Raw genomic sequence first — 19448 nt, forward strand, 5'->3', positions numbered from 1 at the left:
TCGGGTGTTCATGAGTTGCACTTTTGAAAAGCCAATTTTAGCATTGTTTGGGGTCTTTTGTTCACCATTTACATTTTGAGGAAGCGTGTATGCTTGCCAAGTGCTTTGGATGTTGTTTAGTTGATGCATCATCTCTCATCCATTCTTTTGTGTGCGTGTCTGTGTGTGTATGCACACACAGTGGAGTCATCACCTCATGTTTGTCATGATTAGAGATGGTCTCTTTAATTCCACTTCACCACATGTTGGGATTCATTTGTATTCTTTGTCAGGAGTTAATGGAGTTTTTTTTTTTTTTCACGGCTCGCTCTGAAAGTCTTTGAAGACACCAGACCTGATGTGATGTGTATACAGCCGCCAGCACTATTGCCTCTGATTGATTTGTTGTCTTTTTCTTTCCTCTATGGTTGTTTTTGTTTCTCTCCATTTTGTCATATTTTCTCAAATTTGAATGAATTTCTGGATGAAATACCATGTCAGTTTTTTTTTTGTGAGCATGTTTCAGGAGCTTCCATTACACATCACTGCATCCATCAAACAGCATACACACATTTTCCCTTTGTTACTTTGTTTGTTCCTCTCAAATGAAATGGAAAGGAAATGGCACCATTGTGCTGTGTACGTGTGTCGTAAACAATGTTTGCTGTGATTTTTCAGCGCCATATGCCAGAATCTAAAAAGTCTCTCTTCACACTTTGCTTGCTCACATGTGCTCCTTTAAGAAATTGGTTAAAATTTCACTTCAGTATATTAGACTTCCCTTTTAACATTAGATTACTTAAAAGATGATGTGAAGGAAATATTGACCCCTCATTCTCAGTCTTAAGTACGTAAAGTTGCACCATATCTGTCACTATTTAGCACCATGCCGATTATTGTCACCAAACAATGCACTATGTCTGCACAACCTGGTATTTGCCTTTGCTCTTGCAGACTCTGAATGATAAGAGATACAGTATTTTGACTTGATAGAGCTTTCTCTATCACTCGACAAACAGGTGATGTCCTTCTAAATTTACCGCTCAGTGAATCTGAGGTGAGTAGTATTGAAGCTTTTGGCTAAGGATGAAAGGTTGTCAGTTTGGAGGAGATCAGAGGAGAACTGCAGTCGTCGGATGATTTTTAATGGCCTGTAATTTTAGAGTGGCAGATTTCAGGCCAACAGAGCGACTTTGTTGGTGTTGACCTAACAATAAAGAACAGAACAGAAAAAAGGACCTCACCATTTTCCCTCTTCTTAAAGTTCTCTCTCTATGGTGGCAGAGTGAGACTGCCCTTGCTCATAACCAAAACATGCTTGTCAGCCTTTGTTTAAACTGACGGTTTTGATCAAAAAAGGGGGCTTTTTCAAGAGTTTTCTGATTCCTTACCCTTGAAGACGTTTCTTTTAAATCCTTAAGGAGGGGGAAAAGCCATCTGATCTTTTAAAAGTGTTTATTGAGTTCCTCTTGAAAGGAAAAGAAATCGTTTGACATCTAAAAATGGATTTTGTGACTTCTTATTTTCACACTGAGCTCACTGTGATATTTTGAAATAACAAAAAAAAAAAAAAAAAAACTTGATGTGGCTCAAAAATCGTCCACTGGAGTGGCTGGAGTTGATGTTCTGCACAGCTCCAGTCATCATATAGTGACAAACACACACACACACGGTTATTTACGCTCCCATACACAGTCCTTTACAGACTAAACACAAACAAACCTTCTGCGACAAACATCAATTTGTTTGTTCTTCTTAGATCAGGTATCAGAGGAAAATGTGAAGAAATGCCTTATTGGAAAGTCTTGTTTAAGTATAAATGTTGTATTAAACAATGTTTACCCTCAGGACGAACAGATAATGAAATGTCTACAGGATAATCAGCCCACAGTGAAAGAGGGAAAGATGGGGATGGATTATTAAACATCTTTTTGGTATGTGGTCAAGCTACCTAGTACAAGAAGAATAAGTGCTCAATTATGCTTGAACAAGTTAGTCTCCCACTATCCAATTTCAACCCCTGGAGCAGCACGCAGTTTTGTCCTAGTAATTATTTCTGAACAAATTAGTTTTCCATAGTTGCCTTTAATGTGTCTGAATCAGGCAAAACTGGATATAGAGGCAGTTTAGGAGTCTCTTGGTATTTACAGAGTGTGAAAACCTGTATTTAATTGAGTGAATCAATAAGTGCTCTAATGCACTGTCAAAAGACCTGGAGAAATGAGCAATTTATTTACCAAACGTTATTAGACGTTTAGCTGAGACTAGGTTTTGGGGCTGGAATCATTTGATCTATGTGATGCAGTTATAAATTTGGGTTTTGAGAAATTAAAATGGATGAATGCAGACATGGGGGATTTAAAAACAAAAACTAAATGCTTTCTGTAGTTTCACTGCAGGTATTAGGTATCTTACCATGTCCTGGCCTGTTCATTGTCAGTGTTGCACCTGTGAAATGGACACATTGAGCCTTCTCATTACAAACCTTGCTCATAGTATTTGTAACAGTTATTCTACATCCCTGCGCATCTAGATAACCTGGGGGGCAGGAATAAAGTGCTATTCTGAAAATTAGCATTAGTGGATCTTTTACCCCCATTCTCCACAAATGAGAGCAAGGCCATTAACATTTGTGTGTTTTCATTATGTAAATGGTCTTAATGCATACTCACAAATTGCCAACAGAAAGGCAATAATTTTCTCCTCGTGATCATAATGTGTCCAAGTGTATCGTCTTGATCATGACACGCTAATTACATATTGGCTTGTCTCTCCTTCTCTGTCTTGCCCTACAGATTCAGAAAAATCAAGGATCTTTAATGGTAAGTTTTACTGCGTTGAAACATGAGGAAAGAAAATAGAGGTCTCCCACACTATAGTCAGTTACTCTTGGTTGGCTGTCTCATTTGAAAAAAAAAAAAAAGCGCTCAAATTGCATTTCCGCAATGAAATATTCGATCATGCTTAAACTGCTGGTATTACATTAGGTGCCATTATGGAATAATAAAAACATTCAGGAGGTGAGGGATGGCTTTGCCTGAGCTCGCTGCATTTGATTAATCTAAGTAGATAATTTTTATCACACTTGATTTTCCCTATCGTCAAGAAATTCCATGCAGGCTAGCTTGTGTTTTTTTTTTAATTCTTTTTTTTTTTTTCATCTCCCTGTTTCTCTCCTCTTCCAGCCTCTCCAGTTACTGCAATGCATCGTTGATGAGGTGAGTTGTCTTCTTATGTGCTTTTGCATCTAAAGTCAGTCCTAATGGCCCGGAAAGCTTATATTTTGTTTCCTAATGAAGCAAACCACTCAGGCGGCTTTGCTCCCCATTCAGTCAACCCTTCACCCTGTGCAACTGCCTCAGGCAATACACATATGCACACGCACATTACTGTAGTGGTTGGACCCGTCATGAGTGACATACACACACACACACACAAAAAAAACACAGCTCTGAATTCTGTAGGTTACAGAACCAGTACCAAAACATATGTTTAATACATAAAGCAGCAGTTTTCTGTTTCTTGATAAATGGACGCTTTTGTTTTCCCTTGTGTTGGCGTACATGGATACGTAAGCTCACACTGTCTACGTTTTCATCAAAAGCAGCAGTCCCAACCTTCCCCTCCACTCTCTTCTTTGCTGACATACACTAATAGCAAAAGTGCCACAACACCTCTGTAGCCTAAACCGGCTCCCCCAATACCCCCATCACCAGCCTTATCACATATTAAACATACAATGTCACTTGTCCTTAACTGCCTATAGATTGGCTGTAATTAATAATTAAATGCTTTTGGTTGTAATGGATTGACCCGGGCTGAACTGTTCATTAGTCAGCTAGACGGAGGCATCTTTCAAACTATTTTTCCTGTGCCCTTTGCCGTCTCCCCTTGAGGCGAGAGAACACTCTGTTGTCCCTGGTGAGCCAGCACCGCCTTACTGTCCTAGGTAATGCAGTGCTTTGGAGGAAGAGACAAGATGATAAGCACTCTCAACCTTTACAAAAATGTAAAGGTTGAGCACTGCATTAGACTGAAGCAGCATATATGCTCTTTGAGCGCTTTATTAGGAATATTTGTATGCCTGCTTATCCATGCAATCATGTGGCAGCAGTGCAGTGCAGTGCATCATGCAGATACAGGTCAGGAGCTTCAGCCAGTGTTCACATCAAACAGGAGAATGGAGGGAAATGTGATCCCAGTGACTTTGACCATGGCATGATTGTTGGTGCCAGACGAGCTGGTTTTTCAGTATTTCTGAAACTGCTAATCTCCTGGGATTTTCACACACCGCAGTCTCTAGAGTTTAACTCAGTATGGTGTGAAAAACAGAAAACATCCCATGAGCAGCAGTTGTGCAGACAGAAACACCCTGCTGATAAGAGGTTGGAGCTCACAGAAGAGCCCATTGTGGACAACTGTGGTGAGCACAAGATCACCACAACTGGACAGTTTAAGACTGCCTTGTGTTAACAGTCCAGGTTGGTGTTGTTGGCAGCATAATGGTGTTGGGAATGTTTTCTTGGCACACTCTGGGCCCTTAATATCAATCAGTCATAGTTTGAATGCCACATCCTATCTGTATTGTTGCTGACCAGGTGCTTTATGGCTACAATTTGCCATCTTCTAATGGCTAATTCCAGCAATGATAATCCACCATGTCAGAAAAAAAATTTGTCTCAAACTGGTTTTGTAAACATGACAATGAGTTCACTGTGCTTCAGTGGCCTCCCCAGTCTGCAGATCTGAATCCTGTAGAGCTCCTTTGGGATGTGATAGGGCAGGAGATTCACAGTAGCATCTAAAAGGGAGGTTTCCAACATCTTGTGGAAGCGTGCCATGAAGGGACAGCCTACTCAGTATTAGTATGGTGTTCCATTAAAGCACCTAGTGAATATATACTTCAGTGTGTGGTAGAGTACCCAGAGAAATGCTCTATCTTAGTGTTTCCAGTTTGTTGCCAGTTCATGACAGAGTACCACTTGTAGAAATGTGCCTTTTTTTTCTTTCTTTTATGTTTATAAAAAAAAATACCTGAATGAATGGGCTAACACTGATTCAATGTAGTGGATAATTTAATGCTTAGGTATTTTTAATTGACTTCAGCATTTTGGTAGCTGCGATGCATTAAATTATAACTGACTTACTGACATTTAGTAAGCATTGCTCATTGTAGATGTGATCCAAATACTTTTTACTTTCTTTGAATGTGATGCTTTGATATTGTGTGTGTGACTTATCCACTGGGGATCTGAAAGTTGCTGTAATGGCTGAATGAGTAATAGGCTCCTGTGACTGGGTCATTAATACTACTGTTGCTAGAGGTGTGTATGTGGTGGAGGATGGAGTGTGGCAGTCTGCCTCTCTTTTTTTTTCTTCTTTCTTTTCTGTCACACAAATACACAGTGAGACATGGCTGAGAAAGGCTCAAATAAATATTTGAGCCTTATGAGACTCACAATACAGACTAAATAGATAGGGAGATGAACATTGAGTTTAACTATTAGAGGGTGGACAGATTTAAACTGAATGAATCTCGGGTACAAAGATCCTAAAAGAGCGGGGTCGCCCAAGTTACAGAACTATTTTCTCGCTTACTTAGTGCATATAACTTTGCAGGTTCAGCCAGCAACCCAACAAAAGGGAGCTGGATGCAGTTTAAATTAAAACAGTTGAATGCATATCTCGAGGACTCACAAAAGAAAACAAGTTACACAGTGAGCTTAACAAAGGCAACATTTATTGCTTATGATGAAATAGCTTTTATGCAAGGCTGCCCGACAAAGACACACAATCTTTGAGTCAGCTTTGTAAAGTTTTGTTTATTTGGAGAAAAAAAAGGACGCCATAACCCAGGACCTATATAATGGCCAAGCAGCATGAGTCCAAGTTATAGGACCAGATAAACACAACACTGATTCAAGTAAGTCTTAAGATATGCAGAGGCCAAAGAGTGGTTCCATTGCTTGTTAGCTATGGCATATATTTAATTTCAGTTAATTTAGCTATCCTTCATTTAAGTGAATGTAAGTGCACTTACACCACAGTAAATTATCCAGTGCACATTTTTAATGTTGGCTGGTATTAGTGCATGTCAGAGAAATACACTCACCCTGTTCAGCTCAGGTCTTGAACAAGTTCTCAGTAGTTGTTCCTACCATCTGTCTGCTGTCCACTCTCATTAATGTGCCTCTCTCCTCTATTTGTTGAATAGCAAGTGGCTCCACTAATAAAGAACTCCCACTTTATTTTCAAGCCTGTAATTACTGATCTAATTTTGCCTAATAATTGCTTCATGGCAATGACATGTATATTTACTTGTACCCTTGTACCCTTGTAGTGTGTGTTCTGTCTCATAGTGGAGCGCATTGACAACCAGAGGAATAATTCACATAGACTAGCCACTTTCATCAGCCTGCCTGTCTTTTGTGCCATCGCCTGCTGCCACATCAAAGCTGCAGCGGTGTTCCTCTCAGCTGGAGACATGAATACATGCATAAATGCATGTGTTTGTGTTTGTGTTTGTGTCTGCGAAAAGGTGCATGTGCATGCAAATATGTGGGGAAAGTGCAGACAGAGATTTTGTATCAGATTTAGCCTACACAACACATAAATTAGTTGTGTAGTCAACACTTTGCACAAACTGTGGGCGCAATTGATCTTTTTTTCTGTTTGTGTGTGTGTGTGTGTGTATATACATGCACACTAAATTATTTGGTACTTTCCCTCTAAACGGAGTGTATACTCAGGCTTGTGGTGCGCAGTGCTCAAGGGCATTTGTCTCTGCATGCACGTGTTTGTGTGTGTGTATGTGCATCTGCTATGATATATTACTCATCCAAGTGGCGGCAGCACTGTGAAGTGTAGTGAGATTAGAAGGAACCCATTCCTTTGTTAATTTAAATGGGTTCATGCATCATGCTTTGCAGAAGCCTGCCGATCAGAGCATTAAGGAATGGCGAACACTGCCCAGAGGTGTTTTTAATGGCACAGCAGGGCTTCACATGTAAAGAGGTTTAATTCTCTGCATTTGAATAAACGCCTGGTTGTGGACCCAGGCTTTATGATTTTTGTGCATTTATGAGTAGTTTGTGTATTTTTTTGTTTCTATAATTGGACTTCTGCTGTGCATATTTTAAATCTTGTAGGACTCACACCTGCTATCTGCTTACTGGTCAACTTACTTTTGATCTTTTCAGATAGCACCTCTTGTGTGTGTTTCTCATTTGTAAGGAATGAGCTTGTTAATGTATTTGAAACTATATATTAAAACAAAAAAAATTAATATAGATTGTGCCATCTTATAACATTATACTGTCTTTAAATAAGTTTATTCTTTTGAATTAAAGTGTAAAAAAAGCTATGTATTTTATTTATTTTTAGTTTTACTTTCTTGAGAACTAGAAATACAAATTTCAACACTTGAAAGCAGAGAATGCTCATCCAGTTAATTTTCACTCTTCAGTCTCTGCTGGAATTTACTGCACTGAGACAAAGAGAAATAATACAGATACTAATTTAATGCTGCTACTGTGATGCAGTGGTTAACATTTCTGCAAGGATATTGAGGGTGAAAAATAAGTCTAGATATTTAAAGCTTTTCATACTGACAGTGAAAGACAGAGGAAGACGCAGACTCAGAGTAGGGAAATTGATAGAGTAATGAGGTGAGGGGCATTAATAGAGGGTCAGTCTGGCACAGCTGTTCTACATGACACGGTTCATAGACCCTCCACTGACAAGATGTAGCAAGCCTGACACACACACACACACACACACACACCAATTTTCCGATTTAGTCTTAATTTTGAATTTAAATGTTCATGTGAGGTTTAGTCACGACTGGTCGGCATCACCCCTCATATTTAGAGTCAGTTATATTCTGTTGTTAATTAAGAAGGACCGTGGATGTTTTATTCTGCTTTGGGCACCACTATCTCTTGGTCAGGACAAGGTGCCATGCAACAAGCAGAGACTCAAGGAAGTTACTGTTCCTGACCAGGTTATAATGTGGGATAAAGTTTGTGTGAGCAAATTTTATCATATAGGTGGATGCTTAAAAATTTGTTGGTAGAAATGAAGTTTGTAGGGCTTCTACAGTAACATCAGCAAATATGAAAAAAAAACATGCCAACTGCCAAATTATTCCCCTTTTGTTGTAGTTTGGCTGAGGTTTCCAGTTTGAAGGTGGTAAAGTGTTAGCAAAACTTTGGTTCACAAAAAGCTCTTGTTCAGAGACAGAAGCACTACATCTGGCCCAAACAGACTAAATAGCACTCTTTTTTTTTTTTTTTTTTTTCACCTTGGTGGGTTGGCCATGTACCAGCAATACTGATAGCATGAATATTTATCAGCGGCAAGCAGAATATTATTTTCAGTTCTCCACTAAATCAGCCTCCAGAAAAATGTATTTCCATTTCTATTTGATATCTATTTTTAGGGCACCATGATGGTTTTCCTCTATGTTGCTTTGACTTTTAACAAGTGTTGAACTAATGTGAAATGTTGTATGAAAAGGGGGTTCAGTGTCATTTATATAAATGAACAGGAATCATTAGTCGAAGGTTTCATTTTCGAATGAACAGTATTTTTGAGTCTCTGTCAACAGCCCAGCCGATATTTGCCTAGTTTTGCTTTCTCTTGCTTCTCCACTTCTTCAAAGTAATCTAAATAATACATTAACTGTATGAGGTTTTTTGCACTAAAACCCTAAATCTAGTTTTAAATTAATCATATTTAATTTTGATCCTTTCTTGGCATGTTGAAAAACTAGATTACAACCTCTTTGCAGATTTCCAGGAGAAAAGTAAGAACAAGATTTCGTCACACAATGGATTGATGGATGTTATACATTTTTTGTTAACTGTGTGTGTTAGACTGTGTAACATAAATGTATAAATTATTAAACAGTTTTAATAATCTAAATTTTATCCAGTTGTGCAACACATGTACGGTTAATCTAAACTGTTACTAACCCTAATCTTAGTTTAAATAAATCCCTGTTGATGTAAACCAGCCGTATTTCTATTTTTTAAGTGCCACGATTCTTCGGTCAGTACAACAGGTTGTCATCATTCCAGAATAAAATGTTCTTCATTGTCTAAATTGTTTTGTTCCTCTTCACAGGATCCTCCAGTTCTTCCCGTCGAGCAGTTCAGTGAAAAGTTTGTTCACTTCATCACGCAGTGGTGAGTCAGTTTCCATTACTGTTTAATAGGCTTTGATTCTAGAAAGACACACTCCGAATTTTTTTTCAATGAACACCTTCTGATTTTAAATGGTCTGTGTTCAGTGGCTGTTGACCGTGCAGTGCATTTGTTTGTGATTCTAGTTTGTCCTATCTTAATATGTTTGGCACAGTCGACCATCTGAGCCCCACAGTCAAAGGTATAATGGTACACAATGGGAGTAAAGTGCCTTTGCCTGTGTGTGTGTTCATGCATTGTGTATGTAATGGTTTTAGCAAGGACATTCAGTGCTGCTGATATTGAATAAAAAGCTGTTCTTATTTTACGAGGAATGATTGATTTATCTAATGCAACAGGACAAAGACAATGTTTACCCTAGGTTTGCCGCTGATTCATTAGCCTCTTATAACCTTTACAGTTGCACAAACATCTACATACACACTCATGCAAGCTGTGTGTGTGTGTGTGTGTGTGTGTGTGTGTGTGTGTGTGTGTGTGTGTGTGTGTGTGTGTGTGTGTGTGTGTGTGTAAAGCACTCGCTAGCTGGCTATACCAGCTGTTGTTTAACCCCCATGGCTGCTTTATTTACTCAAACAGGGCACCTCTCTCTCAGGACAGACTGAGGTACAGGTGCCCTGCCATGCCTTGGTGCAGGACTAGCACTGTGTTTTCCCAGGCTATTCTTAGAGGGTCACGGCACATTCATTGCGATACACAAACCAGTTACATGACTAACTGCAGACAGGCCCCCACACTAATTCCTCAAAGTCCCCAATGTAGGTCGTTCTGACAGATCGTGTATGTATTCACAATGTGGAGGACACACACAGAAATCCACTGAACCGACGTGATAACTGCTTCAGTTTCTGCATTTTGAGTAATAAGAAATATTAATTGAACTTAAAAATATTAATTAAATAATTTTATTAGAAATAAGTGTACTGTGTTGTTAGCCTATTGTGTTTACTGTCTGTGAAACCGCTTTCAGTTTCTGTGGATTGAATAGTTTTGTTTCAAGCCTCCTCTTGAATATTCATGCTGTTGAAATGAAAGTTAGAATGAAAACTTGCCTTGCACTCTTACAGACACAGTTTGAATAGTGGTTGAATATAGACTGCTTGTATCTCTTTTTTCAGTATGCGGCGGCAACCCAAAGAGAGGCCTGCCCCTAATAACCTCATGGTAAGTTAAACCCAGCCTTCCATTAAACAGTTCCAAGGACCACAAAATATAAATTTTGAATAACTGTGTACAGAAGGTGATCATATCCATGCATTCCAATGAAAATTCAATTAAACATAATTTTATTATCTCTGTAGCTTTTGGAATGTACAGTTGTGTTTTTCCCAATGATTGAGGTGTTGTGGGTCAAGGACCCTCGAAGTTGGCATTGCTGTGTGGAAACAACAGCAATGAACTTCTTGCTACCAATGAGAGATGTCAGAGAGAGGTCAGCCTGAAACCTTGAAGTAGGATTAAGACCTACTTCAGTAATAATTCGTTTAATTCATTGCATTGGAGCCGAACTGAATGAATCAGTCCTAGCTGCTGCACAAGAGTCAAATAACTCTAGTTTACGAAATTATGTTTTACAGGCTAATGAAAATTTGAGAAAGGGACAAAAGGAAGTGTGTGTGCGAGCATTTGTGCATGTGTGCACATTTTTTCTTTCCTTTTCTGCCTGACCTTTTTTGCTATGAACACCACCCTTTTGTCTGTGTGTTAGGTTAGGGTTAGACAGGGCATTGTCCTCACTGAAATATTCAAATTGAAGTGAAGAGGGAATAACTTACACAGTCCAATAATCTATCCATCCATTTCCTATAGATCTTATCTATACGTGAACGTGAACAGCATCTTTTAGCGTCAAATTCTACACATAAAACATTTTGTACTGTGAAACTCAAACATACAAGTAAAATAAAAATAAAAATAAACAAAAGTCGAAAGGGGCTGAAATGTTGATTTTCAGTGGTTGAGACTTGCTGACGAAGAATAAAGCAGCTGTGATTTAGTACTGTGTTGGTACCAGCAGCCCCAGCAAGTTAATAAATATTCATATTCGAAAGCCATAGTTTCTGTGACTCTAGTGCAGTTTCATAAATAAGACAGGACACTTAATTCCATACACTAAATTCCAGCTCTTCCTGTCAGGACTAGCCAAACCTCCCTCCCATTGTGGACTTGATGTTTTGTGCCATTTTTTGCCGTTGTAACATGTAGCACACTAGGCCACAGCAGTTTGCACAAACTGCCTTTTAAGAGTTGCAATACGCTCTGGTTTCTGTGTCAGTACCAAGGACAGCAGCGGTTGGGTCCACAGGGAGAGGAGGGGTGAAGGTTTGTGTTGTGGGGATTGAAGGCTGGAGGGTGTAAATGCAGAGCTGCTAACAGATTGTATGTTCTCAGTCTCACACCAGAAAGGGGGAGTAAAGGGGAATGTTGTCGAGACACTCACTGGGAATTCTTGCCTCCAGACAGAAGTGGTTCTCTTCGGGGAGACACCACATACTACTGCTTTTAAGGAAGTTCAGCTTGGGTTGTGCTCGCGGTGTGCTGCTCATATTTTTGTCACTTGTTCACCTTTATTTGAACACAACTTACTTTGTTTGTGTTGAGCAACACCTTTGACTCCTGTCATTAATATTTGCGTGTCCGTCTATGTAATTGTTGTAGTGGAGAGGTTGTTTTTGTTTGACTGAAAAATCCGTCATCCTCTTTTGTCTTAATCTGGCTGAATGCCCAGCTTACACGTGCTCTTGACTGCTTATGTACGCATACTTTGAACAAGAATATCATAACACTGGAGGAGATTGAATTATGGGCTCGTTTCACAGTGTGTTCTTGTGGTTTCTTGTGTCCTTCAATACTTTCACAACCAAGCGTAATTCAAATGCCAAATAATGCAAGGACAAGGGTCACATCAAACATCCATTACCAATACTTACCAGACACTATGAGACCTCTGCCAATGAATAGTCACTTTATCCTCCAATTTATGAATCCAATGGATCCAGGGCCCCCCTTTAAAGCCAGTTATCCAGCGCTTCTTGTCTACACTGCAATACTGTATTTCTGTAGTATATATATTCATTTCTCTAATGCCAGTGAAACAAACCAGAATGTCCTCCATAGTTTGACATTACGAACTGTCAGATAATTGATGTCTGACCTTTCTGCTTGGTTTCCCTCTTAAATAGACAGCTTTGTCAGTGGTTTTATTAAAACTTGGTTGAATTCACACATTTAAAAAGTCAGTGTGTTAGTGGAGCTATTGATTGAATCAATAAAAAAAGATCACAAAAACCATCTTAGCTCTTGGTTGGCATCATCTCAAAGATCGCTACTAACATTGAGGAGCAACGTTTTGAAGAGTTAGGTCCCTGGCTTTATTTCAAGGGCTTGGGAGGACACACATGAGCACAGGTGGAGGAAACGCCCCAAGAAATGCAGCAATGCGCCAGCAAAAAAGAAGACAGCAAACAAGTAAACAATTAAACACTTCTGGATCTAAAGTACTTTAAAAAATCACCTTTGCAATTATTTTGCGCAGAAGGAAATGCATCTAACACAATTGTTTTTGTAGAAATCCAGAGTAAAGGCAAGAAGTAGAGCCTGTTCCCTCTTGTATGACTATTGACATTTTGGCATACAAATAAAAAGAATCAAAAACAACCCATGATACAGCTCGAAGTGCCAGCTGATGGGAGGTTAGATGTGGACTTGAGCCTCAAGAATTAATTAGAAGCCCTAAGAAGCCCTCTTTACAGTGCGGCTGAAAAAGCTGGTAAACTGAATGGCCCTGTCTTCAGTGATGCATGTGTACAACATCTAGCATACAACCCACCTTTGACCACAAGGAAGCATATTTGCTGTTCAGTTGAACAAGCTATTTTTCCCTTTAGAAATTTCTCCACCCACGAGGTCTTTAAATGCTTCGGGTCATCGTAGCTCACATGGTGGCATTTTCGGCACTGCTCCTGTCAGTGTTTCCTTTTTCTCACTCTCGCTCACGACCCTACTCTGCCCCACCTTTTTCATATTCATTGTGATCTCTGTGCTCTTTTTCACATTTTTACAGTTCTGCCAGTCTTTTTTTCGACTCCCTCTTTTCCTCCATGCTTCTGTTTTTTCCTTCACCTATATTTTTGTCCTCCGGTAGGCCTTTCATTTCTTCCTCTGCCCGTGATGAACTGAGATATAAGGTTATGGATGCCTGCCTTTGTGGCACCAGCCTGCTGATTGTCTTTCTCTCTCCTCCTCCTCCTCACTCCCTCTTTCCTCCCCACCTCTCACTTTACCTCCCCATTCCCACAGCCTCCTGAGTACATTAAAACTCTTTACCTATTCTATCTGTATGTTAATGCACCTAGCCTCAGCTCCCCTTTTCTCCTCTCCCTCTGCTGTTCAGAAAGTGCTACCATTTGCTCTCAGATTTTATCCGTGCAGCTCATTTCTCCTGGAAGGTAATGCGGGAAATCACACAATAGTGTAGACATTGAGCAAATAATTTTACTTTATGGCCATTCAAAACTCACCTAGTGGCTCTAGTTTGCTCATCAGGTTTCAGCATGTGGTTTCTCTAATCACTGGTGTAGCTTTTATTGACGTCATTGTCACTGGGATTTTATCCTATTAGACGTTCTTTAAAAGGCTGCTGTTTGATTGCATGCCTGCTCGTGATGGGTTCTGCCCCTGAAGCTTTACACTGTCTGTTATAACTACTTACACTGGAGGCTTTGCTCATACTATCGATATTTTATCCTGGTCATTTCAGTTTTTGTTAATATTTTAGAGTGGTGGTCTAAACCTCCACTCACTACCTTTAAGTGTCAAACAGAAGCAAAACCAAATGAGTCAAACAGAAATCTAGCCTTGCTTCACATCCTTTTGACATGATAACCCCAAAGCTGATTTTTTTTTTTTTTTTTTTTTTGGATTGATTAACACATATATTTTGTTTCTAAAAATAAATTATTACTTTTGAATGGACTTTAAAATTTCAGATTATTTGGTTTTTAGAGTTAGGAATTGCTCATTAGTGTGCTCTCCTTGTGAGTTTATAGTGATGTGCTTTTTGTAACAAGTAAATCAGTGGCTTGTAATTTAATACCTTACCAAAAAGCCTTAACACCAATGGAAGCGTTGAGTTTATCTGAGCCCAGATGGTTTACACTGTGACTCATAATCTGTCTGTCAGTTCATTGGACACTAATTAATCAAGAAGTCTCTAACTGAGCTCTGTCTGGCTGCATCAAGCTCAGCGCGTCTCTTGTATCTGTAAGAGATCTTTCTTCCCACTTGTTCTAAGTCCCTTCTTTTGCGAAGAATCACATGATGAGCCATCAGAGAGGAAAGTGAGTGTGTTTTTCTCTCCTCATACTAATGCATCTTTCATTGTGGACACCCTATCCTGTCATCATAAGCTCATGACGTTGGTCAGTTGAGGAGACTTTCCATTGGCCCGCTCCCAGGACGTTAGCTGCAGGTATTTGGTGATGACCCGTCGTGTCTGAGGTTTCTTTCTTTTGGTTCTAAACAGGCTGTCTTTCTCCTCCCCCTTCACCACAAAGCCTGGTCTGTGTGCAGCCCCTGTTGTCTTATTTATTAAGCTTTGGGGCAAGAAAGGCAGAAAATGTAAGGTTCGTGACCCTTTACATTTAGACCCATATTTCTACATTTGTAGAACCAAATACAAATGACGCAACCATATTTTGTGCATTTGTGTACCTGTTTTTGCTTATGTTCATTTGTGTGTATTAGAGAAGACGAACAAGAGGGATGATCCCCACTCCCTTATATTCTTTGATTGTGATTTGATGGACATTTCATTTCTCCCTCCCCCTTCTCCCTCATCATCCCTCGCTCCCCAGCCAGCAGCCTTCAAACAGCCTTTTAGCACCCTTGTCAATGCAGGCCTCCTATTCTGCTTTTCTATTCATATGCACACATACACACAGGCACAAATTTCGTCGCCCCCCTTTCAACCCTGGAGACACCAGATGAGCCCCTCGGTTTTTCACAATGGGACCCCTCCTGTCTCTGACTGTCCTCAAATCTAGTTTTGACTTAAACACACACAAACACACACACAGTTTTGACCACTTACAGCGCCAGTATAACAAACGGTGGATGTTTGTTATTAACAAACTCTGACTAGTTAATATTAACCCACACTGTATCTGTCATAAACCATGTCAGTATAATAGCCACTGACTCTTATTATCCACACTGTTTATAAGGTTTCTCCTTAATGATGTTTTCTGTTCATTCATCATATGAGACACCATGGACATGTCAATTTACCACTAGGACAAAACTGTCTCCTTATAAACTGTAGTTTATAAGATTATAAGAAGTTTTAGTATTAGAGTTTCTTCTTTGTGTGTTTCTGTTTTTCCACGTTTGTTTGTTTTTTTTTTTTACCATACTGTTGAGCCAATGAAGAAATCCTAATGTCCCCCACTGACCGACTGACTGACTTAGTGACACCACTTTGTTGAGACAGACATGTATGAGGTGAGGCATGCAGTGGACTGGAAGCCAGAAGGTAACACACACTGTTCTTATATTAATGTATTTTTTCAGGTTGAACAATGAAAGTAGCAGATTGAGCCACTCGTTTAACCTTCTTTGCTGTTTATGAGCTATTCAGCAGTGATGGAGTTTGCCATTGTGTTCTTGGCTTTCATGTCTTATTCACATTTTTGATGATACTGTGGAATTTTACTGAAAAAATTCCTTGACAGAAAAGGTAGAGTGTATATCAGACATCGTATTACCACATATGTGTGTGATGCCTTGCGTGAGTTCTAGTTAGCATGTGGCTCAAACTTTGGAAGCAGTTTTAGTATCTTAGGAATAGATGTCTGTCAATGTTAACATCACTACATGTGCAAAAAGGATTTTCACATGCATGTTTATGTATCATTGCACCTCTTTGGGGTTCCTCTTGTGTCTTTTCAGACGTGTACCAACTCACTGGTGTCTCCTCGTCCCTAAACTTTTCTGTCAACACCTTTTCTGCCAAATGTTTTCACATTTCACCCTTGGGTCTTCATTGACTTAAACCCCATTTACACATACTGGGACTACAGTTTGGGATGTCGCACCTGTTCAGCCACATCATTTTGAATGATAGCTGGAGTCAAAATTACACATAAATCAATGTCTGGGTCCTGTTACATTAAATTTTGGCACTTGGATGAAATTTTCCTCTTCTGTGGATCCAACATTGATTTGGCCGAAACAAGATGTAAAAAGAAATTAGACAATAATGAGTATTGTAGCTTAAGCAAGCTTGTCTCATTTTCTGGGAAGGTGAAATGGTTAGTTCATCAGTAAAATGATAATTAGACAGCAAGAAAGTCTCTCCTTGAAGACTTGTTTTTGAAAGTAGATACACCAAAAAAAAACAAGAGAAAAACAGAGTTGTGATACTCCGAAGAGAAGTTTCCCTCCATTCCCTGTTCACTATTTCATACAGAAGTCTACCAAAGTCTACACTCATACACACACCAACCAATTCCAGGCAGCTTCCAGAGGGAGCCTGTGATTAGCATGCAAATCTGTAAAGCCCTAGTTATTCTATCTACCTCTTCACCCTTCTCTGTCTCTCTCTCACACACACACACACAGACATCCACACACTGACACGCACACCATGTTTCTTCCAACATTATTCTAATGAGGTGATGACCAGTCTCTTGTTATAATTGCCTCAAACTGCTTTTAATTTCTTCTGAGGGTATTAATCATACATAGTGTTATTTAAAATCGCATAAATTAATCTTAGATTAAACAGACCCTTCAAAGGCTTCAAACAATTAAAGAGTTAGGTAGAATTTCCCCTGGGTTTAGGCCATTTCTATTTGAGCAGAGCAGTTGCAGGTGATTATCCCATTTTGATGTGGCCAGACGGTGATTAATGTAACTTTTAAATGAGTCCTTCCCCTCCGTCTCACCTCTGTCCACACACTGCTGCAGCAGAAAGTCAGAACACCTTCATTGACCTAACAAGGAGTAGTTATTCATTCTGTATTTATTACTCTTCCCTTGCAGGTTTCATACTTAATTTAAGTTGCTGGAAATTTTAATTATTAGGTGATTTATGCATGCATGCATGCATGCATGCATGCGTATGTGTGTGACAGAAATATATACCTAATGTATTCAAAATCAGGGGGTGTGTGCACCTGTATGTGTTTGTATCAAACCACGACTCTTGAGGCAGCTTATGTTTAATGTAATGGTGAGTGTGTAGAGAACACTCCGAAGCACTTTTTCCCCTCATTGGGTTCTTGCATTTTGTGTGGGAGGTTGAAAGGAAGGAGAAGAAGAAGAAAAAATCTTAGCTGTAGTGTATGAGAAGCTGTGAGCAGTTGAACTGCCCTGTGAGAACAGTAGTTGCCAAAGTAGTCTCTTCACAAAGTCCATTTAGTAGCTCTTCTGAAGCTTTCTACCAATCACACAATCTAGTAAGTGGACAGGTGGTAGGATAAATGAAGAGAGAGAGATGAGATGAGGGCTAAACCGAACCAGAGACATGACTTTTTTTTTCTTTTTCTTTTTGAGCAGGCACATGTACCTACAAGCAAACAACATATTGTAACATGCTACTCTATTACTTTATTTTCAAGGGTGCTCATTGTCCCTGCATCGAGTTTAAATTACATTCAGCAAACGGGACATTGTTTCAGACAAAAAAAAATTTGATGTTGTGCTTCTACAGTGTCTTGGTATGGATGTATGGTGTGCGATTGTGGTGTGACAAGACATGCGCCTTCATCCAGGTCAAATTCCAGCAGATGTCTCTGTCCTGCCAGGGTTAATTTCTGGGGCAGAGGTGGAGAGCTGAATTTTAAAAACATCAGTCAGGTCTTCCTTCTTTATTTCTGTATCACTCCCTCTCTACTGAGGGAAGGAAGAATGATTGATGAGATGAGTATTCAGCACATAGGGACGCCCAGGAGCGTCCACTCCACCCGTCACATACTGACACACACACACACACACACACACACACACTCTTACTGATATGAGAGTAATTAACCTCAGACTATGTTAACCCCAGCTGCCCATTAGAAGGACAACAGGATTGATGGGGCTCCCCCCAGTCCTTCACAATCTCTACAGTTTGTTCAGGATTAGAGCCCACTGGAATGTGTCACCGTTTTCCTTTGAAATATAAAACTACACCAGACGACACACGCGGTGATTGAACGATCACTATCGAAAGTGACAGCAGTTGAGTGAGGAAAGAATAGAATTCAAACAGAAGTCAAGCTAATTGATTTTTGATAGGTTTTATTAAGGAATCACAACAGAACAAAAAACTTAAAAACATGTTAACTGTATCCGCCCTCTTTGTTATTTCATTTTATGTACACAGCCTGTGTAACCGCAAATAGACAAGAAGGATCTCAGGAGGAAAAAAGTGGACCATCACTGCCAGTCTGTCCTACTTTGTTACTAATCTTACATTGTCTGCACCAGTTTGCGTGTTGCTTGGGGATATTTAACGTTGTCTGACCCCAGAAGAAACAGCTGACAGCAACGCTGCTCACCTTGGAGTCACTTTCTGCTTGAAATTTGAGTCAAACTAGTAATGCCACTCGTGTAGTGAGATATGGTTTTCATATCGATAATATTTGCTTGTTTTCTATTGGCTCACAGCCCTGTGAAGCACAGCAAAATAATAGTAAAAGGTGTTTTATCGTGACTGTAACCCAACTAATATTGGATTTTTGAGGCCAGTATTAATGTTTGCATCCCGCTTGCATGACTAAAATTAAACTTATCAGTGTTCTCTGGTGAGTAAATAGTAATAGTAATACTATTAAATAGTGATATTGTTTCTAAATTAGTTCAAACATATCTTTTACATTTCTGTACTGAAATTTCTTTTTGCTCATTGGCTGGCAGCAATGTCTGTACATCTGCTACCAGCCTATGATTCTATGGAGTTGTGCTTGTGACCCTAAATAGCCGAGGAAAAGTCTTCTTCCAGAAATCCCTCTGGTGTGACTGATCTTCGTACTTAGAACTGAGCTCCCATTAACACAACAGTACAACAGTGACAGTCTCTTGTTGTTAAGGACAGATATCGTTGAAATCAGTGTTGACAAGTTCATTTAAGCTGGCCAGCTGCAGGGCTGTTTATCTAATTGGACATCTAGACACCACAAATAAAATTCATGGTCAGCCTCAGTTGACTTGTCTCATTTACCGCCTCCTCCCCTCTCACCTCTGACTCCTCTCTGTGACCCCGGTGACCCCCCA

At 39.6% G+C, this 19448-nt stretch overlaps 1 protein-coding gene across 2 annotated transcripts in view; it reads left to right on the plus strand.

Moving 5' to 3' along the window:
• The window catches only part of map2k5 (mitogen-activated protein kinase kinase 5), a 49943-nt gene that overhangs the window by 26066 nt on the left and 4429 nt on the right, over positions 1–19448 (plus strand). The window contains exons 18-21 of one of the 2 annotated variants that reach the window (XM_041034877.1): positions 2775–2801; positions 3165–3197; positions 9106–9167; positions 10304–10349. In XM_041034877.1, the coding sequence (XP_040890811.1) occupies positions 2775–2801; positions 3165–3197; positions 9106–9167; positions 10304–10349 (168 nt within the window). Of the gene's footprint in view, positions 1–316; positions 410–2774; positions 2802–3164; positions 3198–9105; positions 9168–10303; positions 10350–19448 lie in introns of those variants that run through there. The other variant, XM_041034886.1, reaches the window with a different exon arrangement.

This window comes from Toxotes jaculatrix, chromosome 1, assembly GCF_017976425.1.
Source record: "Toxotes jaculatrix isolate fToxJac2 chromosome 1, fToxJac2.pri, whole genome shotgun sequence".
NCBI lineage: Eukaryota > Metazoa > Chordata > Actinopteri > Toxotidae > Toxotes > Toxotes jaculatrix.